This window comes from Medicago sativa, chromosome 3 (genome assembly GCF_051527215.1).
Source record: "Medicago sativa cultivar Bolivia chromosome 3, Bolivia_mono, whole genome shotgun sequence".
Taxonomy (NCBI): domain Eukaryota; kingdom Viridiplantae; phylum Streptophyta; class Magnoliopsida; order Fabales; family Fabaceae; genus Medicago; species Medicago sativa.
Window position 1 is genome coordinate 91,202,144 of NC_140751.1, and position 24,284 is coordinate 91,226,427.

Here is a 24,284-nt window from a genome sequence, read left to right on the forward strand (position 1 = left end):
TTGCTTAAGAGGCTCAACCATTTGGATCAATTTGTTGTTGATTTCTTACTATATTTTAAGGAGTTTGGACATGATAGATGATCATATAAAATTTGGATTATCATTTAAATCGCTTTTAAAAACATTTTATAAATAAGTCTTTCGATCTAAAACTCAACTTCCCAAGCATAGACTAAATGAAATTGCACACTACAAAAGATTACTCACTTTCGACTTGAGATGTCTTGGACAACCCAAAAAGAATTGATGGATTGAATATCATATCGCACATATACATATATTAAACATATTTTTCTTCTCAAATGTGTTGTGTATCAAAAGTGAGTTGAAAGTTTTAAATTGCTTAAACATTTAGATTGAATAATATATAAGTGAGCGAATCCATAAAATCCAACACCTTAAAATGTTGGTTTCAAATGCAATGTCATATTATCTTTATGTGATTATTCTTGGTTTAATGTAGTGATCCCCCGACTTTCCTCATGAGTCATAACCCAACATGCTGTTCGTTTTCTTTCTTCTGAACTGATGTCTATGCCCAACGGTATATGATGTTGAAATAAGGTGTTTGAAATCGTGTGATGTTTTTCATTTTATTGGGTATTCGTCATGAATTATTTGGTGTTAACATTGTTAACATATTAACATTGTAACTTGTAAGTTCATGGCTTTTATTCTCTTTTTTATTTTTAATTTTTAACAAGTTACAAATAGAATGAGAAATAAATAAAACAACCTGCCAGAAAAGGTGGCAGTTTTTTCTTCAAAAGTGTGGGAAACCTAACATTACCGGCCAATAATTATCGTTTTTTGTTGACATGTTTATCGCCCAATAATGTGTAAAATCATTTTTTGTAGTTGCCGGTTATGGAGTGTCAACAAGGGACAACATTTTTGTCAAAGAAAACAAGAACAACATTTACAATAAGAGTATTACGTCTTTTATTTTGACAAATTATCAAAGCCTCACCTAACATTAAGATTTAGTTTAACAAAAACTACAATTATTATTTTGTGTTGAGAAGCCTCACCTATATATACACAACACGTATCCTACATTTAAATGACAAAATCAAATACATATCTCCCCTAATAATTTACCAGATAGCAAAATTACCTTTCAAAAAAAAAATTAGTAAAATTATTTACAGCAATTAATACTAATAATCAACACTAATTTGCAGCTAATTTGTTTGCCAACTGATCAGTGCTAATTTGCTCCTCAATTTACTGCTAATCCCAACATTTTGACAATTTAAAATTGCTAAATCCACTTAAACATTTTTAATTTTTTCAGACAAAACTTGAATATATATTAGAATTCTCTCTTAAAAAAAAAAAAATTGGTGACGGTTTGAACACTTAACCCTCTTTTTAAACTCCTTTGAGTGGTCCTCGTGAGCTTAACTCGATTGATAGGGACAATACATAAAATATGCAAAATCTGGAGTTCAAACCCCGGCCACCACCAAAAAAAACTCCTTTGAGCGTCTAAACTCAACCAACCGAGCCATCACTTGGGAACAAGTTTAAGTGAATTAATATATTATAGGCATGATATTGTAAGCAAGAAATAAATAAAAAATTTATATCCCACCCGGTTAGTTGAAGCATATTGATCCGAAATTTTAAGTAGCACCGGATGAAGTATATAAATGAATTTTACTTGTTTGATTTAACAAGACATTGACTTTGTAATTTGTAGCAAGTCACTAATATAAATATCTATTTATTTTATGGAATAATTTTGAGACATTGAGCCAATACTCATGCACCTATAATATTTGTTTTGGCTTTTTAAAGACAAACCTCTAAGTATACGTCTTCACGCAACAAAAGAAAAAAAAAAAAAAAAAAAAAGTTAGGCAAATCTCTATATCCGTCAAAGGTTATGTTATCCTCATCAAACAGCCTCATGCAATCAATCCATAATACGTAATTCTATTAATTAAATGACATAAATTAAGAATCTTTTCTTCTTGAAGAAGTAAATTAAGAACCTTAATAGTAGTATTAATATTGTTTTCTAAGTGTATATTGAAGAGATATGATTAATTTACTATTTCATCATAATACTATTTTTTTTGTGCGTTTGGTTTGCAAAACAGTAAGCGTTGGACAAAACAACACAAGACAGAACAGCACAAAACAAATTTTTATGGTATTGAATAATTTTTTGTTTTATATGGCTTTTGGGGGAGGAAATGCTATTTTGGTATTTTAGACAACTTGTATGCGGGACAAAAAGTCGTGTTGTGGTTTGGTGAGGGACAAAAATTCTATGTTTTGTCCTGTCCCTTCCCTCTAGTTTGTCCTGTCCCTGAAACAGTTTTACAAATCAAACACTGGACAACTGGAGTTGTTCTATCATGTCCTTCATTTTTTAACAAATCAAACATGAACAAACACTATATAACTTCTTTTAAAAAAAAAATAATCATTAAATTAATTAATAATATATATATATATATATCACTTTTCTATAATTCATAACAAAAGGACCCTTAATCTTTGTGTTCAAACTCTTTAATTTATTTTATTTCAGAAAAACGAGTGTTATTAAAATTAGATTTTTTAGTAGCTTTAATAAAACTATTGTTGTTGGTAAGCGTGTTGGGTGGAAATATATTTTTTTAATAAAATAATGTTTTTTACATGACAAGGACATTCTTGTTTTCGGATCTTCTTGGCACAAGGACAATCAATTGAAGGTATGTGTTTGTTTGGCGTCTTCTTGGAAATCGATTTTCTACCAAAGATAAATTATTTAGGTGAGGTGTCCTTAATCAAGAACTTCGGCTTTGTGTATGCGGTTGTGGTGCTTCAGAATCGGCTAATTTCTTCAACATTTGAGGCATTGGATTGGTTTTTATGAAAAAATCTAATGCGGAACATGTTGCCTAATTTTGTTGAAGAGGGCAGTGCACGTGTGTAATTGTGTGAAAGAGAGGTGTTACATTGTCTTTCACACAATGACACCAAGTGTAGTTCTATGTCGGAATTACGGAGATCAAATGGGAGAATAAAGTTTTTGTAGGAATTACGGAGATCAAATGATTTTGCGCACAAGGTATTGTTGCATGGGCACGTTCACATGGGTATCTAGTTTTTTATGCAGAGTGAATTATACAAACATGAATCAAAAATGAAGCATAAGATAGGGAAGTCTTGGAACATGGTAAACAGAAACTGTTTTATTGTGCAGCGTGGAAGTTAAACATATAGTCTCATAAAGACAGTACTGCAAAACAGTTTCATAAAGATTAAAGATATAGAGGAGCAATTGGTGGTTGACATACACAATATCCGGTATATGTTTGGGCACATGGATAAGAAAAAACCTATGCCGAGATAGAGGTAGATCATTCTGTATTTTTCAAACGTACGGCCGTACCAATGGCGCTGTTTATGCTATTTATGTTGATTAAGTCCTGTATACAATTGTTTGCCTTTCCAAAATAAATAAATAAAATTGAAACAGCAAATAACTATTCAAAAACACAACACTCGCATAATAAGAAATACAACACTAACAACACAATCAAACAAGACAAGGTACCGTATGTATTCGGCAACCTACAAACCACAAAACCCAATAAACCAGTCACAAATGTCCAGCGCAGCAGCACTGTTTTGGAACAGAACGGCCTACACACAACCATGACAGCAGCCAACACAGCCGTAACTTCTACAGCAGAAAAACCGATGTGCCAGCAGCAGCCCCCCTCCTATAAACACACAGCTACCTCATAAAACAGTCTCTTGGATTCAAACACCACTCATAGTTTAAACATGAGGGATTTTCCATAAAATATTGATAACACAGAACAGCGAAGGGTAAAATAAATGAACATCAACTCCTCAGCTGCCCCCAAGTTAAACCCCTAGACTTTATTCCCAATCAACAAACAAAAATGAGAACAATGAAAATACAAACAGTAATCTGAAGGCAAAAGAACAAGCATCTCAAATATTAAAAAAAAAAAAACACAATCAATTCCCAATAAATAAATTTAACATTGCTCTAAATTAGAAGGCAATAATAATGTTTACATGCAGGTGCAAAACAAACTATTCAACATGAAAAATAAAATGACAAATCTGTAATAAAGGGGTGCGGGTTACATCTAAATATGGTACAGAGCACGATCCTAATTTAGAGCATCTATCATAGAAAAGGTCACAGCTCAAACCAAATATACCTACCAAAGCTTTAACCTGTATAGACAGCTAACAGGAGAATGAAAATAAAATTTAGCTGTGGGATGACCCACAAGATTCTATTTTCTGCAGTAACTATTTTTCAATCTAAAATTACTCTTCATCTTCATCACTGGCGTCGCCATCTTTACCCGCATCATCTTTACCCGCATCGACATCCCCATCGCCATCACTATCAGCTTCTTCCTCACCTTCATCTTCCTCATCAGACATATTATTAATTACATCTGTGATGATATCCTTCACCTCTGCTTTTCTATGCATTAAATCAAGGCCAAAATGTTTACCTGTCAACATTTAATTGCAAAATAACTTAGTTCAAGAAATTATTCCCCCTGAAGGAAGAAATTTTATCAGGAAAAAGATCGTACCAAGTTGGCGGAGGATATCACACAAAGTTGCCTGCATCAAGACATATTCAAAATATAACAAGTAAAATTAGAAAATTTTTAACCTGCAAACTGGTAATGAATTGCACAGAAATATTACTCACCTTATTGAAATCTACTTCCTTAAGAATCTCAACTACAACTGCGTGCATGTCCTGCCTACTCGGCTCTACCTTGGTCTTCTTACTACTTTTACCTTTACCTACAATTGGCATCAGAAAGAACTAAGTAAGCAGGATAAGATTTAAAAACAACAAAACCATATATAAAAAAGAAAAATATAATCTAAATAATTAATCTAGTTTTTTGTGACTTGTTCAGAATAACAAAAAATTAGGGGGGGAACAAACAGGAACAGTTCAGCATGACAACTAAAGGTTTAAAAACTGTGGACCAACCAGTAGAGTAACAAGTACCCCTAGATTAAGCATTGAAGTCTATAGAGGACAAGATCATCAAACATAAAGAGGGAAAATGTAATCAGTGCACCTTGATCCTTAACCGCAGCCTTTGCAGTTTTGCTTGCAGCCTTTCCCTTAGTATCTTGCTTTTCCTTTCCAGTTTTTTGTATCTTGGTTGCAGGTTGATCTGACTTGGAAAGAGAAGCAGAATCCTGCTCGGTAATTGACTTTTTTGGTATTGATTTTTTTGGAGTTTTTTCACTGCTTTTGGCAGCTTTTGCAGAGGTCTTCTTAACAGATGTGGATTTAGCTTCAGCTTTGACAACTGAACCCTCCTTCACAGATTTTTTGGAAGTACTCTTGTGAGCTTTTGGTGTATCTTCCTCTCCCTCTGATTTACCCACCTCGTTATCACTTCCATTATTTGCCACTGCAACATCTTCATCTTGGGACTCATCTTTTGCATCAGAAAGTTCAGCTTGGTCATCCTCTTCAACATCAGAAGGCTTTCGCTTTTTTCCAGATTCTGAAGTTTGCTTTTTCTTCTGGACGAAGATAAAACATAAAATTGATTAAAAAAACATTTGAAGCATATCACTTATTTCACACACACTAGGAGAATACACAAATTCATAACAGAAATCCTCCAAAGGAAATAAAAGGATGATAAAGTTGAAGAAAGAAATGTAAGAAGCTGCAGAAAGAACTGGTAATAGTATAATATTTATTCGCTAAAATGAACAGGATTCTAATTAAAGTCAATCAGGTAATAGTTTGTATTAATTTTTACAAAACACAAAATTTAAAAAGAAAATGAAGATATCTTCATACAAATTGGTGTCAGAGTCAAACACAAATTAACTAACTTAACAAAAAAATACACTTGTTAGTAAAACCAAACAGCATATTACAAGTAACAGATTAAATTATTAAATTTAACCAAATATTAATTAAGTTTTCTCATTGTTTCCTTTTTATGGAACAATCTTGAATGGGTTTACAGAAAGTGTCATCCAAGGCAGAATGGTTGGGAGTAATTGTAGAATATATGTGATGTATTTGAGGCCGAATGGTATCTTTAGTGTTTGATTAAAGAAAGAAACTATCAACATTGACCTTGACCTTACAAACCAGGTAAGAAATCCACAATACAACTATCCAAATCACCATCACAACATTGAAAGGTGTCATACTATACACTTACCAAAGTCGTGATCAAGCACAATTGCCCAAAAAAAGTCAAACTCTAGAACGAATATTCAGAATTGTCAATTAGAAAAATATCAAATCATCATCAGAACGAGATGACCACGTGCAACCTTTCAATCAGGTTCTGACATTAAAGATTACATAACAATAGTGCACTGCGGTTTTACAGCAAGCCAAAATGAATAAAATAAAAACAATACCTTTGCAGGTGTTTCTCCAGGAGATTTGCTAGAGGTTGCTTTTCTAACTCGCTTCTTACCTTTCTGTTAACATAAAAGCAAACTTCAAAAAAACTAATAGCATGAAAAATAATAATTATATATGTAACAAATAAATACAAAGTTCTAAATACATGAGACAGAATCAATTGTTTAATTTGTTAATATCAATTTTAGAATACTTGGTTTGACTAAGCAAGTTCAAAATTCCAATAAAAAAGATGATTTGTCTGGTGTGCACTTCATCAATCAGTTAAGACAAAGGAATGATACTCAATGATGTAGAATATTTGCTTTCTTTTAACAATAAATTATACATTGTTTACAGCAAACAAAAGTGCCAAATGATATTAACCCATTTATATTAAATAACAAACCTGTTCTTTTTCAGCAAGAAGAACATCAGTAGTAGCATGTGGGGACTCCAGAAATTCCAACAGCTTTGCAGACAGTTCCTCCTGAAAACATGTTTTGTTAGAAAATTTATTTTCCATTTTAGAAGTGGTACTTGAATTCCTTTGGATTCAAAAATGATATATGAATGTGTACCTTCTTCACACTACTCTTGTTTATTGGAATATTAAGAACATCGCAGAAGACAATCAATTTTTCTTTCACACATTTGTCAATCCTCTCCTTTACCCTTGTTCTCTGTTTTTCCTGCCAATAATTGTGAAGATGTAGATTTAATTGCAGGTTAATATCAGCCATAAGGATCAGATCATCATGTTTTTAATGAAAGATAACATGAAACAAAACCCCTCACAAAGATTCATATCTATTGTTATGAATATAATACAAGAACAGTATAACAGAAAAGTACCTCATTTTCAGCCCACACATAACCAGAAAACTGGCCTATATTCCTCTTTAGATTGTTAACCTGACCACCATTCAGGAATAGCAAAGGTGTTAGGATTACTGTACCTTTAAATAAATGAAATAAATCTTTGCAAAGGTGTTAGCAACATCACCTTTGTTTTCTTCCCAAACAGTATACTATGGAGCATATGCAGGTTGTCATCAGGTTTTCTCTTTGACAACTTGAAAGCCACTGAAATAGTTTGCAATAAATAACTATATTAGACAACACTAAGGTATAAAAATAAATCTATTGCCACTAATACCATACACATAACACGCCAAAAGATTAATGAAAGTCAGTGTTTCAATAACCAAAATGGTATGGCGGACAAAAAAGTTAATTTTACAATAGCTTGACAAGTATTATGAATGTACGGCAAACAAAAATAAACATGTGGGCTATAAGTAATTGGTTTCAACAAAAGGTTGCTTATATGTTGGAGAAAGCAAATACGTCTAGAAAACTAACAATCTTGAAATAAAATTTTATGACCATAAGTCCACAGGTAGAGTCAATTAGATATGAGAACCCCCTAGAATTATAAGTCACGCATATTGGGTGAAACACTCTCGTGTGTAATTCATAAAAATGCACAAGTTTGAGATCCATTGTTCTTAACAGCTGCAATCCATGATACTTCAATCAACTATAAATTTTGTGCCTATGCTCGTAACATAGGAAAACGCCAGATGTAAACAAGACTTCCAAATACTGGTCATGTGAGTATGTTATTGTTGCTTTCATGTCAGATCACCATAATGAAAAAGACAGATGTCTAAAAACCCTACAGATGTATGCATGTGAAATTAAAATAACTGAATTGTCGTCAAATCTAGGGCAGTCTTGCTAATGAAATATACAAGTAGTAAAAAAACATATTGTAAAAGAAAATACAAAACAGAGACAAAAACAGTGATCTAGAAGTAACACGCAGCAGCGCTCAAAAATGCAAAATTGTTAAAACCCTTTAAAGCACCGACACAACACAAACACGTCAACACCGATAAAAAATTGAGAAAAAAATGAAATAATTGAACATAATCACATATGTTGGTGTCAGTATCAAACACAGATATGTGTCACCAGTATGGCGAGTTCGGTGTGTGACACGTTGGGGATTACAATTAAAATCATACATACAGGAAATGCAAAAAAAAGAAAAAGGAGATCTAGATCAACTATAATTCAATTCCAATGAACAAACACAAACAGACACACATGATCCCTAAATTCACACGATATCTTCAACAAAATTTGCTCAAAAGTAACTATGTAAGGCAATTAGACATACCATTAGGAATATCCTTGAGCTGAGTACCACGTCCCTGAAAAAATAACCAAAATCAAATTAATCAAAAACACACTTCATACCTCAAAAACCAAAATTGAGAGAGAAAAAAATGTATACATACCTTTTCAATTATCAGTCCTTTACTGGAAGAAGACCTTCCAAACTTCGAAGGTGAAGGTTCAGAGTATCGCTCCACCGTCTTCCTTTCCCTAGTTGGCCTATCACTCGTAGGAGTAACCGGACTCTTCTTCTCTGACGACGCTTCTTTCTTCACACCCTTCTTCTCACCAGCATCTTCCTCCTCCTCATCATCAGCATCAGCATCGTCTTCGTCTCCATCTTCATCATCGTCATCTTTCTCGGAATCTTCATGTTCATCGATCTCTTTCTTCTCATCAGATTCAGCAATTTCCGCGTCTTGTTCAGTTACTTCAACTTCTTCTTCTGGTTTGGGTTCATCTTTGGCTTCGTTTTCGACTTGTTTTGGTTTGGTATCGTCTAGGGTTTCGGTAGCCATGGATGAAGAAAAGGGAAAAAAGAGAGAAAAGATTGAAAACCCTATCGGAAGAGAAACCCTAGAATTAGAAGTAGAATAGGAAAGATGAGATTTGGAATTGGGATATAGAGAGAGAAATAAAAAAGGGGGGAATCGCGAAAATGAAAATTTAGTTGAAGCGCGCTTAAGATGAAATTGTGAAAATGTTTCAAAATTTGTCTCTCTTTCTTCTTTTTTTTCTTTCTCCCGGCAAAACTAAAAACCAAAAATAAAAAATAAAATCAAAAATACTTGAGACGAGAACGGAGAGAGAGAGATCTTAGATCTCGTTCTGAAATTTCGTTACTTAATTAATGATTGAAATCTTTGTGCGTACGTACGATCTAAAATTGGAATTTCAACTTCAACTTTCAAAGCTTTTTCTTTACGGGCCTGCTTATGTGATGTGGGCCTTGAGACTCTTCAATGAGGATGGAAATTGCTATATAGCCTCTCCAAATTGGTCAGAGGTTCCCCGAAATTCTGAAAAATATAATTTCTTTTAAAGATTGGAAATTATGATACGGTGCCATCGGAAGATATCTTTCGATGGTATATTTATTGTATTTCATGTGAATCGAAAATTACAAGGTTCTCAATGTTCAATAGTAATTGCAGTGTAGTTTCTGACTGTTGGTTCTCATGTTTTTGTAACCATCGAAAGTACTTTTTAATGGAACAGGATGTTGGAACAAAATGTGTTTAACAATGAACCTTAAAGAGTTTTGATGATAACAAGGTATTAAAAAAAATTGACAATTGGAATTACTAATATTTGTTCAAGTGTACAGGACCATAGACAAAAAAATTAAATTATACAAAGGTTCTGAATGAGCAAATAAAGAGCAAAGGAATCAACAAGAAATTTGAAGCTTAGAAGCTCCTGAAGGCAAAGCGCTCCTGAAGACCAGAGTGCTCCTGAAGGCAAAGTGCTCCTGAAGACGAATGCTCCTGGAGTGCTCCTGAAGACTAGAGGTCCTGAAGTGCCACGTCATCAGAAGCTGCCTCATCAGAAATTGTTTCACCAGAAGCTGAAGATCAACTAGATTTGCAAAATTCAAGGATTCAAGAGTTGTTTCATGGATCGAAATTCATCTAAAGATAGCAGAAGACTAGTGGAACTTTGCAACGGTCATTTCAAAAGTGTTTGAAGGCATTTGGTTGCAAAAGGAACAAAAGCGTTGCCATTGTACTGTGTACGAACTGTACAACCACCTTCCCCACTACTCTGCAGTTGTCCACGCTACAAGACAAGAAAACAGCTCCAGAATACGGCTACGCCTGCAAAGATGTTCCTTCACAATGTGAATGGATTTCAAATTGGTTCTTCATAGGACAACAACCAAATCAGGCAAAAGATCATTGGTGAAAGATCAAGCTTCAACAACGACTCTTTTGATGTGCTGGCAATTTCACAACGTCTCTTTCACACCTCTATATAAAGGAGTGAAGACTTAGAGATTTGGCAATGCTGAACGAAAGACTCTCAGCATTTTTACAAGTGTCAAACCTCTGCTGAAATTGTTCTGCATTCACTTAGAATTTTTGTCTCTCAAAGTCTTATTCTAGAAATTCTTAAGTCTTAGAGTCTTATCTGATTTGTATTGTGAGCACCTCTGATTGTATATCAAGTGTTCAACCTCAAACAATTTTTCTTTGTAATCTTTGTTTGTTTAGATAGTCTTTTGCAGTTGTGCTTGAGCATAAAAGTCTCTTGATTGTGTTCTTGAGCATAGGAAGACTCTTGCGAAGTGTGCTTGAGCAAAGGAAGTCTTTTGCTGTGTGCTTGAGCAATTGTAATCAGATATTACATTCTAGTGAAATCTCCTTGGAAGTGCAAGGGGGACTGGACTACTTCCGGACTGTGGAAGGAACCAGTATAATTGCTTTGTGTCTTTCTTCTTCTCTCTCTGTTTTTATCCGCTGCGTTTAGATTCTGATTATCACTTCAGAAGCTGCCTCACTTAGCTTCTGACCAGTGTGTTTAGTTTAGGAGAATCGAAGAATTTGTCAAAACACAATTCAACCCCTCTTCTTGTGTTTTTCTCACCTTCACAGGAAACTACCTTTGATTCAAACTTGCATTGGTTTTGTAACATTTTTTCAAATGCTCGAATTTCACAAAGGTTTGGTGAGGATTTGTGTTTGAGACGAGAAGAGTTGATTGGAATGGTAAAAACAAAAATATGAAAGTCCTATTTTTTATTTAGGAACGTCGTAATAAATGAAGAGGGAAATATATGTGGAGGTGTAGTTCAGATGTAAATTAAATTACCGATACTGCCACGTGCAAAAATTGTGGTGAGCAGTCCGTCCTAATTTTTTTAGAGATACATACTTCATATTCTCTCTAAGTTATCTTTCTCTTTTGGTCAAAATGAAGAGGTTGTATTATGTCGTTTGTTGGTCTAAAATCACCTTTCTACAACAATTCTTTTCCCTTCTATGTCATATTTTATGACATTTATTCCTACCATTGGTTAAAAAAAGTCTTAATCATTTGGGCATCCCTACTATTAAACTTATTTATTTCCGGGTCACATCTTATCCAACCACAACCACAAACACTATCTCTTTTGATTAGAGTTTCAAATTGTCATCCAAATCGGTCCACCCATAGATTAGGTAATAGATATGTATATTAACTTTTCAATTTGTTATTTTTTTGTCAAACATCTGATGCAGTATCAAAAGTAAGTATTTTTGTTTATCGTCTCCACAGGGACTGATGCGATATTCTAAGTCGTTCAACAATTTATATCGTTTTAAGCTATGAGGTGTTGATAAGTTTTGTTTCATAAACTATAAAATTATGAAATTTTAAATGGTATGAGAGTATCAGGGAAATGATTATGCTGGGATTAAATTTCATCAGCCTATTTATACATATTCTCGGATCAGTGTTGCGAATTCTAATTATCAATCGATATTATCACATGTTGCTCAACAAGTTCATTCGTGTCCAAATGATGTCATGATCTCTATTGAGTCGTTTGATCGTCGATTTCCCAAACTATTAAACGATCCAATAGTCGATTGTATTATTGCATAGTTGATTTCCTAGACTATTAAATGATACAAAAGCTTTATTCCAATATTCAAAGTGATTATCAAAACCTAAATTCCATGTCTAGAACAAAAGCTTTGATAGAAGATTATTCTAACCTAGATTCAAAAGGTATTTTTCAATAACAATTCAAACCCATAAGATTATCATGGAAAACAAGAATAACTTCAACGTCAAAAGATAATTAATATCAAACAACATCATAATCAAAGGGAATACATATTAGTAGAGTTGATTACATTTAATCCCAACAAAAAGAGTCTAGCTACTCACTGTCATGGTAACCTTACAAGGAGAAAAAGAAGAGATGGAATGGAAGCAAGCCATGATGTCTTAATGATCTTGTGAATCCCTTCAATCATTGTGCTCCTTGCTCCTTTAGGGTCTCTCTGTTTCCCCTGTTTTCTCTCTTCCTACAATGACATATGATATGATAATATGATCCTCCTTCACTGAAATGAACAAATTGGCCTTTTATACTTGCAGAATTTTATGAACTCGCCATGGCAAGTAATTTGCTCGCCATCGCGAGTTGAGCTTTCTTCCCCAGTGGGTTTTTGCCACGTCAGCTTTGAGGGATTAGGCCGCCTTAACTCGCCTCGCGAGTAATTTTGCTCGCCATGGCCAGTTAGCTCGCCATGAACTCGCCATGGCAGGTTGGTGGCGAGTTGCCTCTGGTACTCTCTGCCTCTACTCGCCTTGAACTCGTCTTCATGCTCGCCTCGCGAGCAATTCACTCGCCATGGCAAGTTGACTTTTTTCACAAATCCTTGTTTTTCTTTCTTTCTTAGTGTCTTGACATTCAATTCCTGCACAAATGGATAGAGTAAGATATAAAAAGCGTAATAGGGCAATTGTTCATCTTTTTCTCGGCTTTTCCCTAAATAACTTGCAAGACAAGTAACAAAAGTGCCTTAAATGTGACATGGAATTAACTACTCCCTCTGTTTCAAAACGAGTGTCGCTTTAGCCAAAAAAATTTGTTTCAAAATGAATGTCCCTTTCAGTTTCCAATGCAATAATAACCTTTTCTTTTCAATTGTACCCTCAAATTAATACTCTGCACACTACTTCCAAAGTATTACTTTTAAAACTAACCAATTGTTAATAAGGATGATTTGGTAAAATAATCATTCTCTTTCTTTTAATCATTGCATTTCTTAATATGTGTGTAAACACCAAAAACGACACTCATTTTGAAACGGAGGGAGTACTTTTTAACACTTATCAACATCCTAGTAGCTAGATTCATACACTTGACAGGGAATTGGTAATTGAACATCGGTCCCTGCATATTATTGTCTATACGCCTACCGACTGAATTGTACTTGTATGCTTTGACATTTTAATTTTTATTACATTGTATATTAGTTTGATAACCATTCATTTTTTTTTTTTGACAAAGATAACCATTCATTTTTAAAAACCGTTTACATGCTTTTTATTTTACACCTTATCGCACTCTCTCGTTATTCTACACGTATTACATCCTATGTTCCCTTTGCATATTTTTTTTTTTTATTTAAGGATTTGCATATTTTGTTTTTGTTTTCTACATGAAAAAAATACAACTAACGCGAATAATGTTTGGCTTTTATTGTTTAATTTTTTATGATGATTTGTCGTGTTTTTCCTTCAGTTTGTTTGCCATGCCTTTCATGAAGTTAGTTTCATGTTTGACAATTTTATCTACCGATTGTTTGATATGAAAAACCTTAGAAAGAGATAAGCTAGCAGTTAGATATTTCATGAAGAGAACTATATTTGTAACTATGTTAAATATCTCTACCAACTTGGAAACCTTTTCAAAAAAATTCCAATCGCCTTCATCAGAAAAAGTTGTATAGTCTGGTTTTCAGTAATGAAAATCAGAGACGACTTCTTTGAATAACTTTGCCACCAACAAAGTTTGATGGCTGGAGTTCCAACAAGTAGGGCAGTCAGCAATTTATTTATTATCGGGAAGTTATATGTGAGAATGTTAGTGAACTTGCTTCAGTTTAATTAATGAACTTCACACTTTCATGCGTTATTTCAACTATTTGTGTTATTCTTCCAGTAATGTATTCTACAAGCAAGGTTAGTATATGCGCTCAACTTTCCATCCAACACTAATTTGCCGTGCCTTGAAAATATAACTTATAGTTATTTTAGTTTAGGTCTCGAAGGGAGGGGATTGTCTCCAGTGACATTTTTCTCATGTGTGATCATGACCATCTATTAAAGAGGTGAGATAACATGTTTTAAAATTAAAAAAGGAGAGAGAGTGTAATTAATGGTGAGATTTATTGACTGCAGAAAACAGGAGAGTTTCTCACTGGAGAGGATCCTTTCCCGGTCTCGAAGCAAAATACTCGCATTTTTAGCATTTCAAATTCCTTTTTAGAAGTGCCTTTTGACCGATACGATGCTGAAATTTGAAAAACAGTAAATGATGTTGTGTTGAAGATAATGAATTGCCGTATTTTACTACAAAGTAATTATGTCATGAAACGATTACATAGATGAAATATGACACCTATTACTTCCAACAAAGAAGCAAATCGTTGTATTTGGAGATAACACTTTCACAGTCAAGGTAAATACTCATCATACATCATTTGTTGGCTCGTTTGTCTAGTTATAATGTCTCTTATTGCAAGTTGTTTTCAAAGCACGGGAAAAGTTGTTGTTTTTATCCTCGGATGTACATGCATCAACAATTTTATAGTACACGATGCAATTGACGAATACATGATTCTCAACATGAGGGACAAAATTCATGAAGAAAAAAATAGAACAAATGAAAATTGCATAAACATGAGGTGGTGTTTAGGGTGGGAATGGAAAAGATTTTCCCACCATGGGAAACACAAGATCAATGGTTAGATTGTACACTTCTATTAAATCTTATCATGCTCTCCCACACCTGATTCTCCTCTTCCTCCCACCTACCTCTGTCCTGTACGGCCCATCTCCCTCTGCATCTAAATAAAATTTGAGCTAGCTTCATCTCTTTGAAATGACTTCTTCTCCTTAATCACTAATGGAAGCTTTGAGCAAGCTTAGATCTAAAATAAATAAATAAAATTAGATCTGGATATTTTTTATAAATATATCTGAAAAAATGTAAAATAAATAAGAACTTTTTCTTGTTTGTTGCTTTCTTTTTGTTCCAAATTATTAAAATATTTCTTTATGCTGTGATGCAAACTTTTAAAGAAATCATACGAACAACATAATCACAGGCCTCAGAGATTAACAACAAGCATATTGACGGAGAGTGTGTGAAAGCCTTTCAATTAAATGAAGAATTCTTTGAGTTAGTTTTAGATTTTCAGAATTGTGAGAAATTTTGTAGTGATTGGTTTGAAAGGATTTTCAAAAATATGCTTTATGTAAATGTTGTTTCCATATTAATAACTTCCCAGTATCATTAGCTGGTTTCATTTTCCAAATCTAATTTCTTTTCCATTTTCTAGACATATTTCCTTTGTCAAGATATGATTTTGTTTATTTGAGTTGTTTGATTTTAATTTGGTTTCTGGATTATAGGTGATGAAGAGTTTTTTATTTCTGTAATTGTTGAATTTTAATTGTGAGTTGAAGATTGAATGTGAAATGGCCATTGAATGAGAGAGACAGTGGTAGAAGATGATGAAAATGTGAAATGGCCATTGAATGAGAGAGACAGTGGTAGAAGATGATGAAAAAATAATCTAGTATTGACAGTACACAATAAGACAGTTGATCTAATGGTTAACATTAACTTTCCCATGGTAGGAAATTCTTACCCATTCCCACCCTAAATGCCACCTAAACATGAAGGAAAGACAAATAAATTCACTTAGCTATCAAAGATCCCGAAGGGTTCAAGCATTGGAATGACAAGAGTTCAAGCAAGACGGACATGACAAGTGAATGAGAATACTTGGGTTTATGTACTAACAAATTGTTTGGTTGGAGTGAAAGTAAGATGAACTAATCTAAAAGATTGGAAATCACTAATTTCAATAAACTTTCCATTGTTAGGTTGCGGTAGAAAAGGGGAAAGAAAAAAGAATATACCCATGGGGTCCACTAAAATTGTATAAGTCCCTAACAAACGGGAAGAAAGCTTTAGACCAATGAATTTTTGGATGCTGTTTCTAATTGTGCATTTTTTCGTGATTTTTCTCCGACAACATTATTTTATCACAATGAACATGGTATCAATTTAAACAACACCGAGTCGTCTTAAATTTTTGTGTCGTAGCGCGCATGTTTATCAAATTCTACTCATTTACATTCCTTCCTCTTACTCTATTTCCTTCAACTTTATTTTACTATCCAAACAAAGCACGAGTTGCCGTGTGCGGGGCGAATAGACCTCGCACCGTGCGCGATCACTTTTTTGCAAGCACATAATACTCTTGCATGCACCATATCATTTCTCTATTCCCCTTTTTTCTTCTAACTTTCGTCAAATTTAGCGTCACTGACCGACCATTGTCGTTATATTATTTTCCTTTATCACTCTCTGCTTATTTCCAAATGGACACACAACCACATGTTCAGATTTTCACTCATGCTCAGCATGCACAGGTTCCTCTTTTTGCGTCGAGTCAATCACCTTTACCACTTCTCCGATCTTAAAATTGCTATTTATGGCATCAACAAAGCTCTCTCTTGGCTCCATTTTTTTTTTACAAAGTCACCATTATACACCACTCTCATTGTTCCCAAATTGACGTTTGCAACAACGCAATTGATAAAAAAATGGGAAATTACTCAGTTTTTTAAAGCTAATAAAGAAAATATTTTTTTTGAAGAAGCTAAATAGCCCACCCAAATTAGCCCTGGAGATAATTGAACCTGAGACCTTAAGGAGGAGCACACTCCTAAGTCCAAGCCAATAAAGAAAATATTATGTTGGGTTTTCGTTTTTTATGCTGGCTATAACCCAGTAGCAACCTGTCTCGTTCTTGTAAAGGGGATATCTTTATGGTGAGTTATTTTTTTCCTTGAATTTATAGTTTTATGGGCATGAAGAGTGAATCAACGAAGTGAAATCGGTTGGGGTAATAAGTTTAGTGGAGTTTTTCAGTTGCAATTCTTCATTCTAAGCAACTTTAGGTGCTGTTTTTAACCGAGCAGTAACATGTTTGTGATCTTTAAAGATCATACGTTTGGGTTTGGTGTGCTCCCATGTTACAAGTGGTGTTTTTGTGTAATGCAGAAGTCTATTGTAATCTTCTTCCCTACTATGTTTGTGTTTGAAATTCACTCATTTTCACCATTGCAAAAATAAAACAAAGTATAGAGGGAAGTCCGATGCGGAGGTTGTATATAAAATTAAAGTCGAGAGAGACTTGATGTTCTGGTTGTGTCTGTCATTGATGAAAGATCGTGAGAGGGAGACAAATGTAACCAGACAAATGAAAAATTATCAATTAAAGTTGGTTCATGATATAATATGGTGCATTATATCAATTTAACATTTATAAAAGATGATACACGGTAGGAGATCTATCAAGGTCACACACACACACACACACACACACACACACACACACTAAGTTACCCCTCTTGAGAAATCTATGAAGACCGGAGATAAGTTTGTCATCAACGAGAGAATCTGTGTGTCGGCGTGGACAATGCATAATATATGCAAGGTCTGGTGTTCGAATCCCGGCCACCAAAAAAAAAACGAGAGAATATGTGTTTTGCTACGAACCACAAACGCAATACTCATATAGACAATTATAATCAAGGATTATTATTGCAAGGGTCATGCTAACTCGTGGTCTTAGAACACATGTTAAACGACCTAAAAATAACAATTTTGCATTTAAAAACATAACATGTTACTAACTTTTAAGAAGTTGAATGTATGTGTATGAAGTAACCTTTTCGTAAAAAAAGAAAAAGAAGAAGGGTTCAATTATACTATACTGTCCGTATCAGAAAAGGGTTTACGGATTAAATAAAGTTAACGTGAAAGAAAAACGATTCTCACTGACTTGGACCAACAACAACAACAATCAAATTCATTCGTCCACTATTATTACGGTTAGTTCACCGACTCTTGTTTATACACTTCTTCTTCCATCATTCCACTGATTGATTAATAGGTGGTTTTATGCTTCGTTTTTCTCTATATCTCTGTCTACAGATCAACATCATTCCCCTCCTCCGCATTTTAGCATGGAAGGCTCAAAAGACCCAATTTCAGATTCAGAACTCGAACTCTACACCATCCCAAGCTCTTCAAGTAAGCACTCTCTCTCTCTCTCTCTCTCTCTCTCTCTCTCTCTCTCTCTCTCTCTCAAAACCCTAACTCCGTTAATTAACACATTACAATCTAAACGGTGTCGTTTTTGCAGAATGGTTCGCGTGGGACGAAATTCACGAAACAGAGAAAACCGCATTCAAAGAGTATTTCGACGGAACTTCAATAACACGAACACCCAAAATCTACAAAGAATATAGAGACTTCATCATCAACAAATACCGCGAAGAACCTTCTAGAAGGTTAACATTCACCGAGGTACGAAAATCACTCGTCGGTGACGTCACTTTCTTGAACAAGGTTTTTCTTTTCTTGGAGCGTTGGGGTTTGATTAACTACGGCGCGCCTTCTGCTGGCGACGGTGGGGAAGCGGAGAAGGAACATGAAGAGGAGCGGTGTAAGTTGAAGGTTGAGGAAGGTGCTCCTAATGGGATTCGTGTTGTTGCTACGCCAAATTCGTTGAAGCCTATTTCGTTGCCGCGGGATACGAAGATTGCTGATGGTGGTGGTGCTGGGAGCGGGGTTGGTGTTAAGATTGCGCCGTTGGCGTCGTATTCAGATGTTTACGGTGATTTGATTCGACGTAAAGAGGTCAATTGTGGGAATTGTGGTGATAAATGTGGTTCTGGACATTACCGAAGTAGCAAGGTTGATTTTTTTATGATTTTATATGTTAATATATGTTATGGTATTTCTCTTTTAGTTTTATTGTTCATAATTATTGTTTAAATAGAAGGATTTGGTTATCATTTATCAGCAACAACAATAATCAAAGTAATTTTTTAATTGGGCCGGGTTATATAGATCAAATGACGTCACAATGTTTTGTTGATTACGATATCGATAAAAAAATTGGAGAAGGTAATTGTTCATTTGGACTTAGCTCTGGTGATTTAGGTTTGGTAGGGTTTATGGTAATGGAATGAGGTTCTGGGTTCAACTTGTGGTGATGGGTTTAAACAAAACCTTTCACATCATGTGAACTTAACATAGTGTTTGGTTGGGAAAAATCGAGGGAGGAGGGGGATTGTTTTGAATCTATGTTGTCTGGTTAAACAATTTATAGGGAATGGGAGTGAAGTGGAGGTGAGCGACATTTATTTTACTCAAATTTGGCTCCTATCCCATATTGGGGGTGATTTGCAGGGGATAGAAGATGAATTTTAATTATTTTAGATACATTTACTTAAATTTTCTTACATAAAATGTAACAAGAAAGGTTAAAAGTTATAAAGAGAGTAAAAAAGTAGATTAGTTTTTCCCCCATTAAAATCATCTCTACTTTCGAACCAAACAGGGAGGGGGTTATCACCCCTCCTCTCCTCCCTTTCCCTTGCACCCTTTCATTTGAACCAAACACTGTTATTGTTCGTTAAAGTTAATTAGGGTGTGATTTCAAGGATTGAGTGATATTCTTGTAGTTGAAAAACCCACAATTTTTTTTTTTTTTTTAATTTTTTAATTCCATCTTCCCAACCAAACATGGTGTAGGTTGAATAAGGGAAAAATGAGGTGTTAAGAATGAAAATAAATTTGCATTTGCTTGGTGAAACAAAATTACGAAGAAATAGAAAATACAATGTTAAGTTGTTTTTTCTCTGGGCTGTCAATTTCAAAACCATTTTCACCCTCTTCATTTTGCTTGCAATCAGGAAATGTCATTGATATGTTCAGCTAGCGTTTTTTCGTCCAACTAGCGTTTTTTCTCATGCCTCTGCTTTCCTCTTTTTTTCTTTTATCCCCCTTCTTCATGCAATGCAAATTTATTATATTCCATGTCATTAGTTTTTCGATTTGCAAGTTTACATATTTTCTGAAATTAAAAGTGTCGTTATTCTATCATGGCAGGATAATTTCATTATTTGCACGAAATGTTTCAAAAACGGGAATTATGGGGAGAAAAGGTCCATGGAGGATTTCAAATTAAATGAGTCAAGTGAAATTAGTGCTAACCACAGTGCTGTCTGGACGGAGGGAGAAACTCTTCTTCTTTTAGAATCTGTTTTGAAGCATGGGGATGACTGGGAACTTGTTGCTCAAAGTGTTCGAACCAAGACTAAACTTGAATGTATTTCAAAACTCATTGAGCTGCCCTTCGGGGAGCTCATGTTAGGCTCTGCTCGCCGAAATGATAACAGTAATAGTGTTACTGGCATTGTGAACAACGGAAACCAAGTTCAGGTATCTTCATCCGATCACCAAGAAACTTCAATGACACAGGATCAATCTTCTGAGCCTAAAAATGAAGTTGAGCAGAATGGAGATGCTGTGAATGAAAATCCTTCAAAAAGGCGGCGGGTTGCTGCACTTTCAGATTCCAGCAGTTCACTAATGAAGCAGGTAAGAGATATTATTGAGTTTTACACCTTTATGTTATGTTCATAATTTTTCATATTTGGTTGCATTCTCCTTTTTCATGTGGATTTTATCTTACATACATATATTTGAATCTATCAAGAAGGATTTAGTGGTAAATGAGTTGGATAAAGACATGGTTTTTGATAGAACACTATGGCGTCGTTTGATTCATGTACTAATACGTAGAATTTGTGAAAGACTAGTGGCTATGTGTGTGCTTTGTTTTTTTATCGCATCTCTAGCATATACTGGCCAGGGAAAGGAACATGTAAATATTGATATCATTCTGACCTCATGTATTAATGTCCGCACTTGGTTGATTGTATTCTCTTTTACCCTTTTAATATTTGAGAATAAGGGGTGTTTGCGGAAGATCGGTTTTTTTTTCCACCTTGCTTAGTGTGATCATGTGTTCATGATGTTTTGAATCAGGTGGGACTGCTCTCAACTGTGGTTGACCCTCATATCACAGCTGCTGCAGCTAGTGCTGCTATTACAGCACTTTGTGATGAGAATTCGCTCCCAAGGGATATATTTGATGTTGAAGAGGATAATGCTTCAGCAAGGTGATCTATATCTGCCAGTTGTTGTTTACTTTTATCTTTCAAATTTTGCTAGATGCTAACTTCCTCTTAAATTGAGTCTTCAATTTATAAAATCCTTATACTTGTTATTATCTTTGTCAGGGCTCTCGAGGCTGAAGGTTTAGAGATGGTGGAGGGGTCCACTCAATCAGGTATTTTTATTTATACGTGCATGAATGAAGATGCTATTCTGATAGTTAAGTCCCGCAAAACTTAACAATATTCTTATAGACTCATGAACAAAAAGTTTTGGCTCCCTCAAATGCGAGTTATTAAATATTTAAAAAATAATAATGATGCATGCTATCCGGTCTTGTGAGAATGAAATCTCAGGAGAGAAAGTAGGGAAAACTCCCATTGTAAAAAAACATAGTAGAGTCCTGCCTCATGTGGTTTTGGTATAGGCGGAGAATCTTCGTAGAAGTATTGGTAAGTGGATGGTAGACTAGATGAGGATAGTTCAAGTATTAGAGGTGAAGCGATACTAAGGAAAATTATTGGCCAAATCAAACAAGCTTTGAATTAAATGGTCTATCAATAAACATGGTTTATGATAGGACATTATGGCATTGTCTGAATAACGTCCCCTACTTCACTTGGTGGGGAAAGGTTTTAGTCGTTGTATTTTAAGCTTCCCCATGTTTTTCTTCATAAGTTCTTAATATTACAACAACAACAACCAAGCCTTATCCCACTAAGTGGGGTCAGCTACATGGATTAAATTACGCCATAATGTTCTATCCGAAACCATAGTTGGATCCAAATTCTTAATATTACTCTTCTCAATACTTGGAAGATTCATCGGTCACTAAAATGAGGTTTAAGTAAGTGGACATTGTCTAGGAAACAATCTTATGGAGAGCAATAGTTTCTGAATGATGAGTTCATTTGCCATGTTAGTAGAGAATTTGGGTTAGTACCTTATAGCGGTATTATTCAAATGCAACCAAAGAAGCTGTTGGATGTGCATGGCATTATCAGTAACCTGTTTTGAGGTAAGGGGGGTTCCTGCAAATGAACCTTAAGGATGAAGTGGAAAATTACTGGGAAGTGGCAATAGAGAGGGGACCAAGTTAAAATAATAAAACCTTGGAGACACAAAAAGGGTGGATGGTGGAGAATGAAAATAGGAACAAAGAATTCAAAGGCTAAATGTGCTAATAATCTGTCCTTTTTCTGTTTTTAATACCTTTCTGTTTCCCTTTACCAAAGATTTTTTTAACCTAGACACCCATATGTATATTTCATGAATAAATTCATGACAAGGAAGGTTGACAAATTATAACATGAAGGATTGATTTTTTGCAAGTAATATGATAGGCATTAGATGAAAGAGGGTGATTCAGATTAGCTGTTAAAATAGAAAAAGATTACAGAAAGACGAGAGCAATCTTGCTCCTAGCCAAGGTCCACACCTTTGGGCATACAAAATGCTAAGAAAGTGATTGTAAAACACGTTCTCTCCCAAGTCCGACGCCGACCTATACCACTCTACACATACTGGATCCATATTCTTCGTTGTTGTAACTAACTTCCCCCATTTTGTCTCCCACAATGTTTAATAGCCTGTAACAGAGCAAGAAAATAAATAGGGGAATGGAATAATTAAATTGTGTGCTTAAAGCCAACAACTTTGATGCATTTAAATTTCTGGCTTTTCAATATCTTTGATGAAAATTGGTAAAAGAAAAGTAAGAAAGAAAGGAAAAAACAAAGCAATCAGGATCAATTGATATTTGCGACACAAATTGCATTGATTCGTGCATTCAAGTTGATCTTTCTGATTCTAATTGTGATTGAAAGATTGTAATAACTATGTTTGGGATCATAACACATTGGTTATGATTCTTGTAAACTATTACTGCATTCGACCTCTAATCTTATCTTATTCTGCAGAAGTAAAAGATGACATACCATTGACACTACGTATAAGAGCTGCCATTGGAACTGCTCTTGGGGCTACTGCTGCACGAGCAAAGTTGTTGGCGGACCAAGAAGATAGAGAGATTGAACATTTAGTAGCAACTATAATTGATGCTCAGGTTTCTAGCTCATGATTTTCTACATCTGTAGTTTTTGACATTGTTGGAATTTCTCTGGTTCAGGTATACATCTTAGGGATTAACCAATTTATTATTATTTATTTTTTTGTTGCTGATTTGTTAATTAGGTTGAGAAGTTGCAACAGAAGGTTAAACATTTTGATGAACTGGAGCTTTTGATGGAGAAGGAACACGCTGAAATGGAAGAGCTGAAAGATTCTATCTTAACTGAACGGATTGATGTGTTGCGGAAGACATTTAAATCTGGTGTCGCTAGATGGAAGCATTATCCTTCTCTAAAATCTTAGAGACAAGGTCGAGTGTATCTGTATAGTTATGGTTCTGTGGCGTATGATTCTACTATCATTTTGATATCATTCTGATAAGTACGGTAAAATTTACACAATACCGTTGTACACTGTTAAATGTTAAAGCGTTTAGAAAGTTTTTATTCGGACAAATGATAGCGTTTAGAAAGTTTTATTCGGACAAATGAATTGAATGAATTTTATTCACAAAATCTCATTTTTTTTTTAAACAAGTATTTTCATTGAATGTGTGTTTTTCTTATTAGAGTATTACATAAAGACTTCACCTTCTTTTTTGGGGAATGAAAAAAAGTTTAGCTGGATGTAGATTCACCAGGACATGGAAAGATTTCAAGACTCATCTAATTCGAATTTGAGTCAAACTTCTTACCAACTAAGTCAACAATTGTTGAGACAAATTTCGTCTTTTTTAATAGAATATATTTGAATTTTTGTTGCTTTAACAAAATTTCTTCAATAGAATATCCAAGTTTTTGTCGCTTTTACAATAAAAATTCAAACAGCAAACTAAATCAGTTATTTCCT

The 24,284-nt window shown here is 34.5% G+C and overlaps 2 protein-coding genes across 2 annotated transcripts; one reads left to right on the forward strand and one right to left on the reverse strand.

Moving 5' to 3' along the window:
- Nucleotides 1-3,997: 3,997 nt before the first annotated feature.
- Nucleotides 3,998-9,460, reverse strand: LOC146941880 (DEK domain-containing chromatin associated protein). Its single transcript, XM_085755733.1, has 11 exons — nucleotides 8,716-9,460; nucleotides 8,595-8,628; nucleotides 7,413-7,492; nucleotides 7,262-7,321; nucleotides 6,988-7,098; nucleotides 6,816-6,896; nucleotides 6,421-6,483; nucleotides 5,100-5,556; nucleotides 4,715-4,812; nucleotides 4,593-4,623; nucleotides 3,998-4,508 (listed from the first exon to the last, which is right to left on the reverse strand). The coding sequence occupies exons 1-11, from the start codon at nucleotides 9,109-9,111 to the stop codon at nucleotides 4,315-4,317; spliced, it is 1,605 nt and encodes a 534-aa protein (XP_085611859.1). The 5' UTR covers nucleotides 9,112-9,460; the 3' UTR covers nucleotides 3,998-4,314.
- An 8,711-nt stretch (nucleotides 9,461-18,171) lies between these two features.
- On the forward strand, nucleotides 18,172-23,950 carry SWI3A (SWITCH/sucrose nonfermenting 3A). The gene is made up of 8 exons (XM_085755735.1): nucleotides 18,172-18,226; nucleotides 18,330-18,428; nucleotides 18,541-19,094; nucleotides 20,295-20,786; nucleotides 21,237-21,370; nucleotides 21,491-21,540; nucleotides 23,285-23,430; nucleotides 23,559-23,950. The coding sequence occupies exons 2-8, from the start codon at nucleotides 18,362-18,364 to the stop codon at nucleotides 23,736-23,738; spliced, it is 1,623 nt and encodes a 540-aa protein (XP_085611861.1). The 5' UTR covers nucleotides 18,172-18,226; nucleotides 18,330-18,361; the 3' UTR covers nucleotides 23,739-23,950.
- Nucleotides 23,951-24,284: the final 334 nt, after the last annotated feature.

Coding starts and splice junctions, on each gene's coding strand:
- SWI3A (XM_085755735.1), top strand. CDS start 18,362: ATGGAAGGCTCAAAAGACCCAATTTCAGATTCAGAACTCGAACTCTAC. Junction 18,429..18,540: donor CACCATCCCAAGCTCTTCAA/GTAAGCACTCTC, acceptor TCGTTTTTGCAG/AATGGTTCGCGTGGGACGAA. Junction 21,541..23,284: donor GGAGGGGTCCACTCAATCAG/GTATTTTTATTT, acceptor CTTATTCTGCAG/AAGTAAAAGATGACATACCA.
- LOC146941880 (XM_085755733.1), bottom strand. CDS start 9,111: ATGGCTACCGAAACCCTAGACGATACCAAACCAAAACAAGTCGAAAAC. Junction 5,557..6,420: donor CTGGAGAAACACCTGCAAAG/GTATTGTTTTTA, acceptor ATCTTCGTCCAG/AAGAAAAAGCAAACTTCAGA. Junction 4,624..4,714: donor AGGAAGTAGATTTCAATAAG/GTGAGTAATATT, acceptor GTCTTGATGCAG/GCAACTTTGTGTGATATCCT.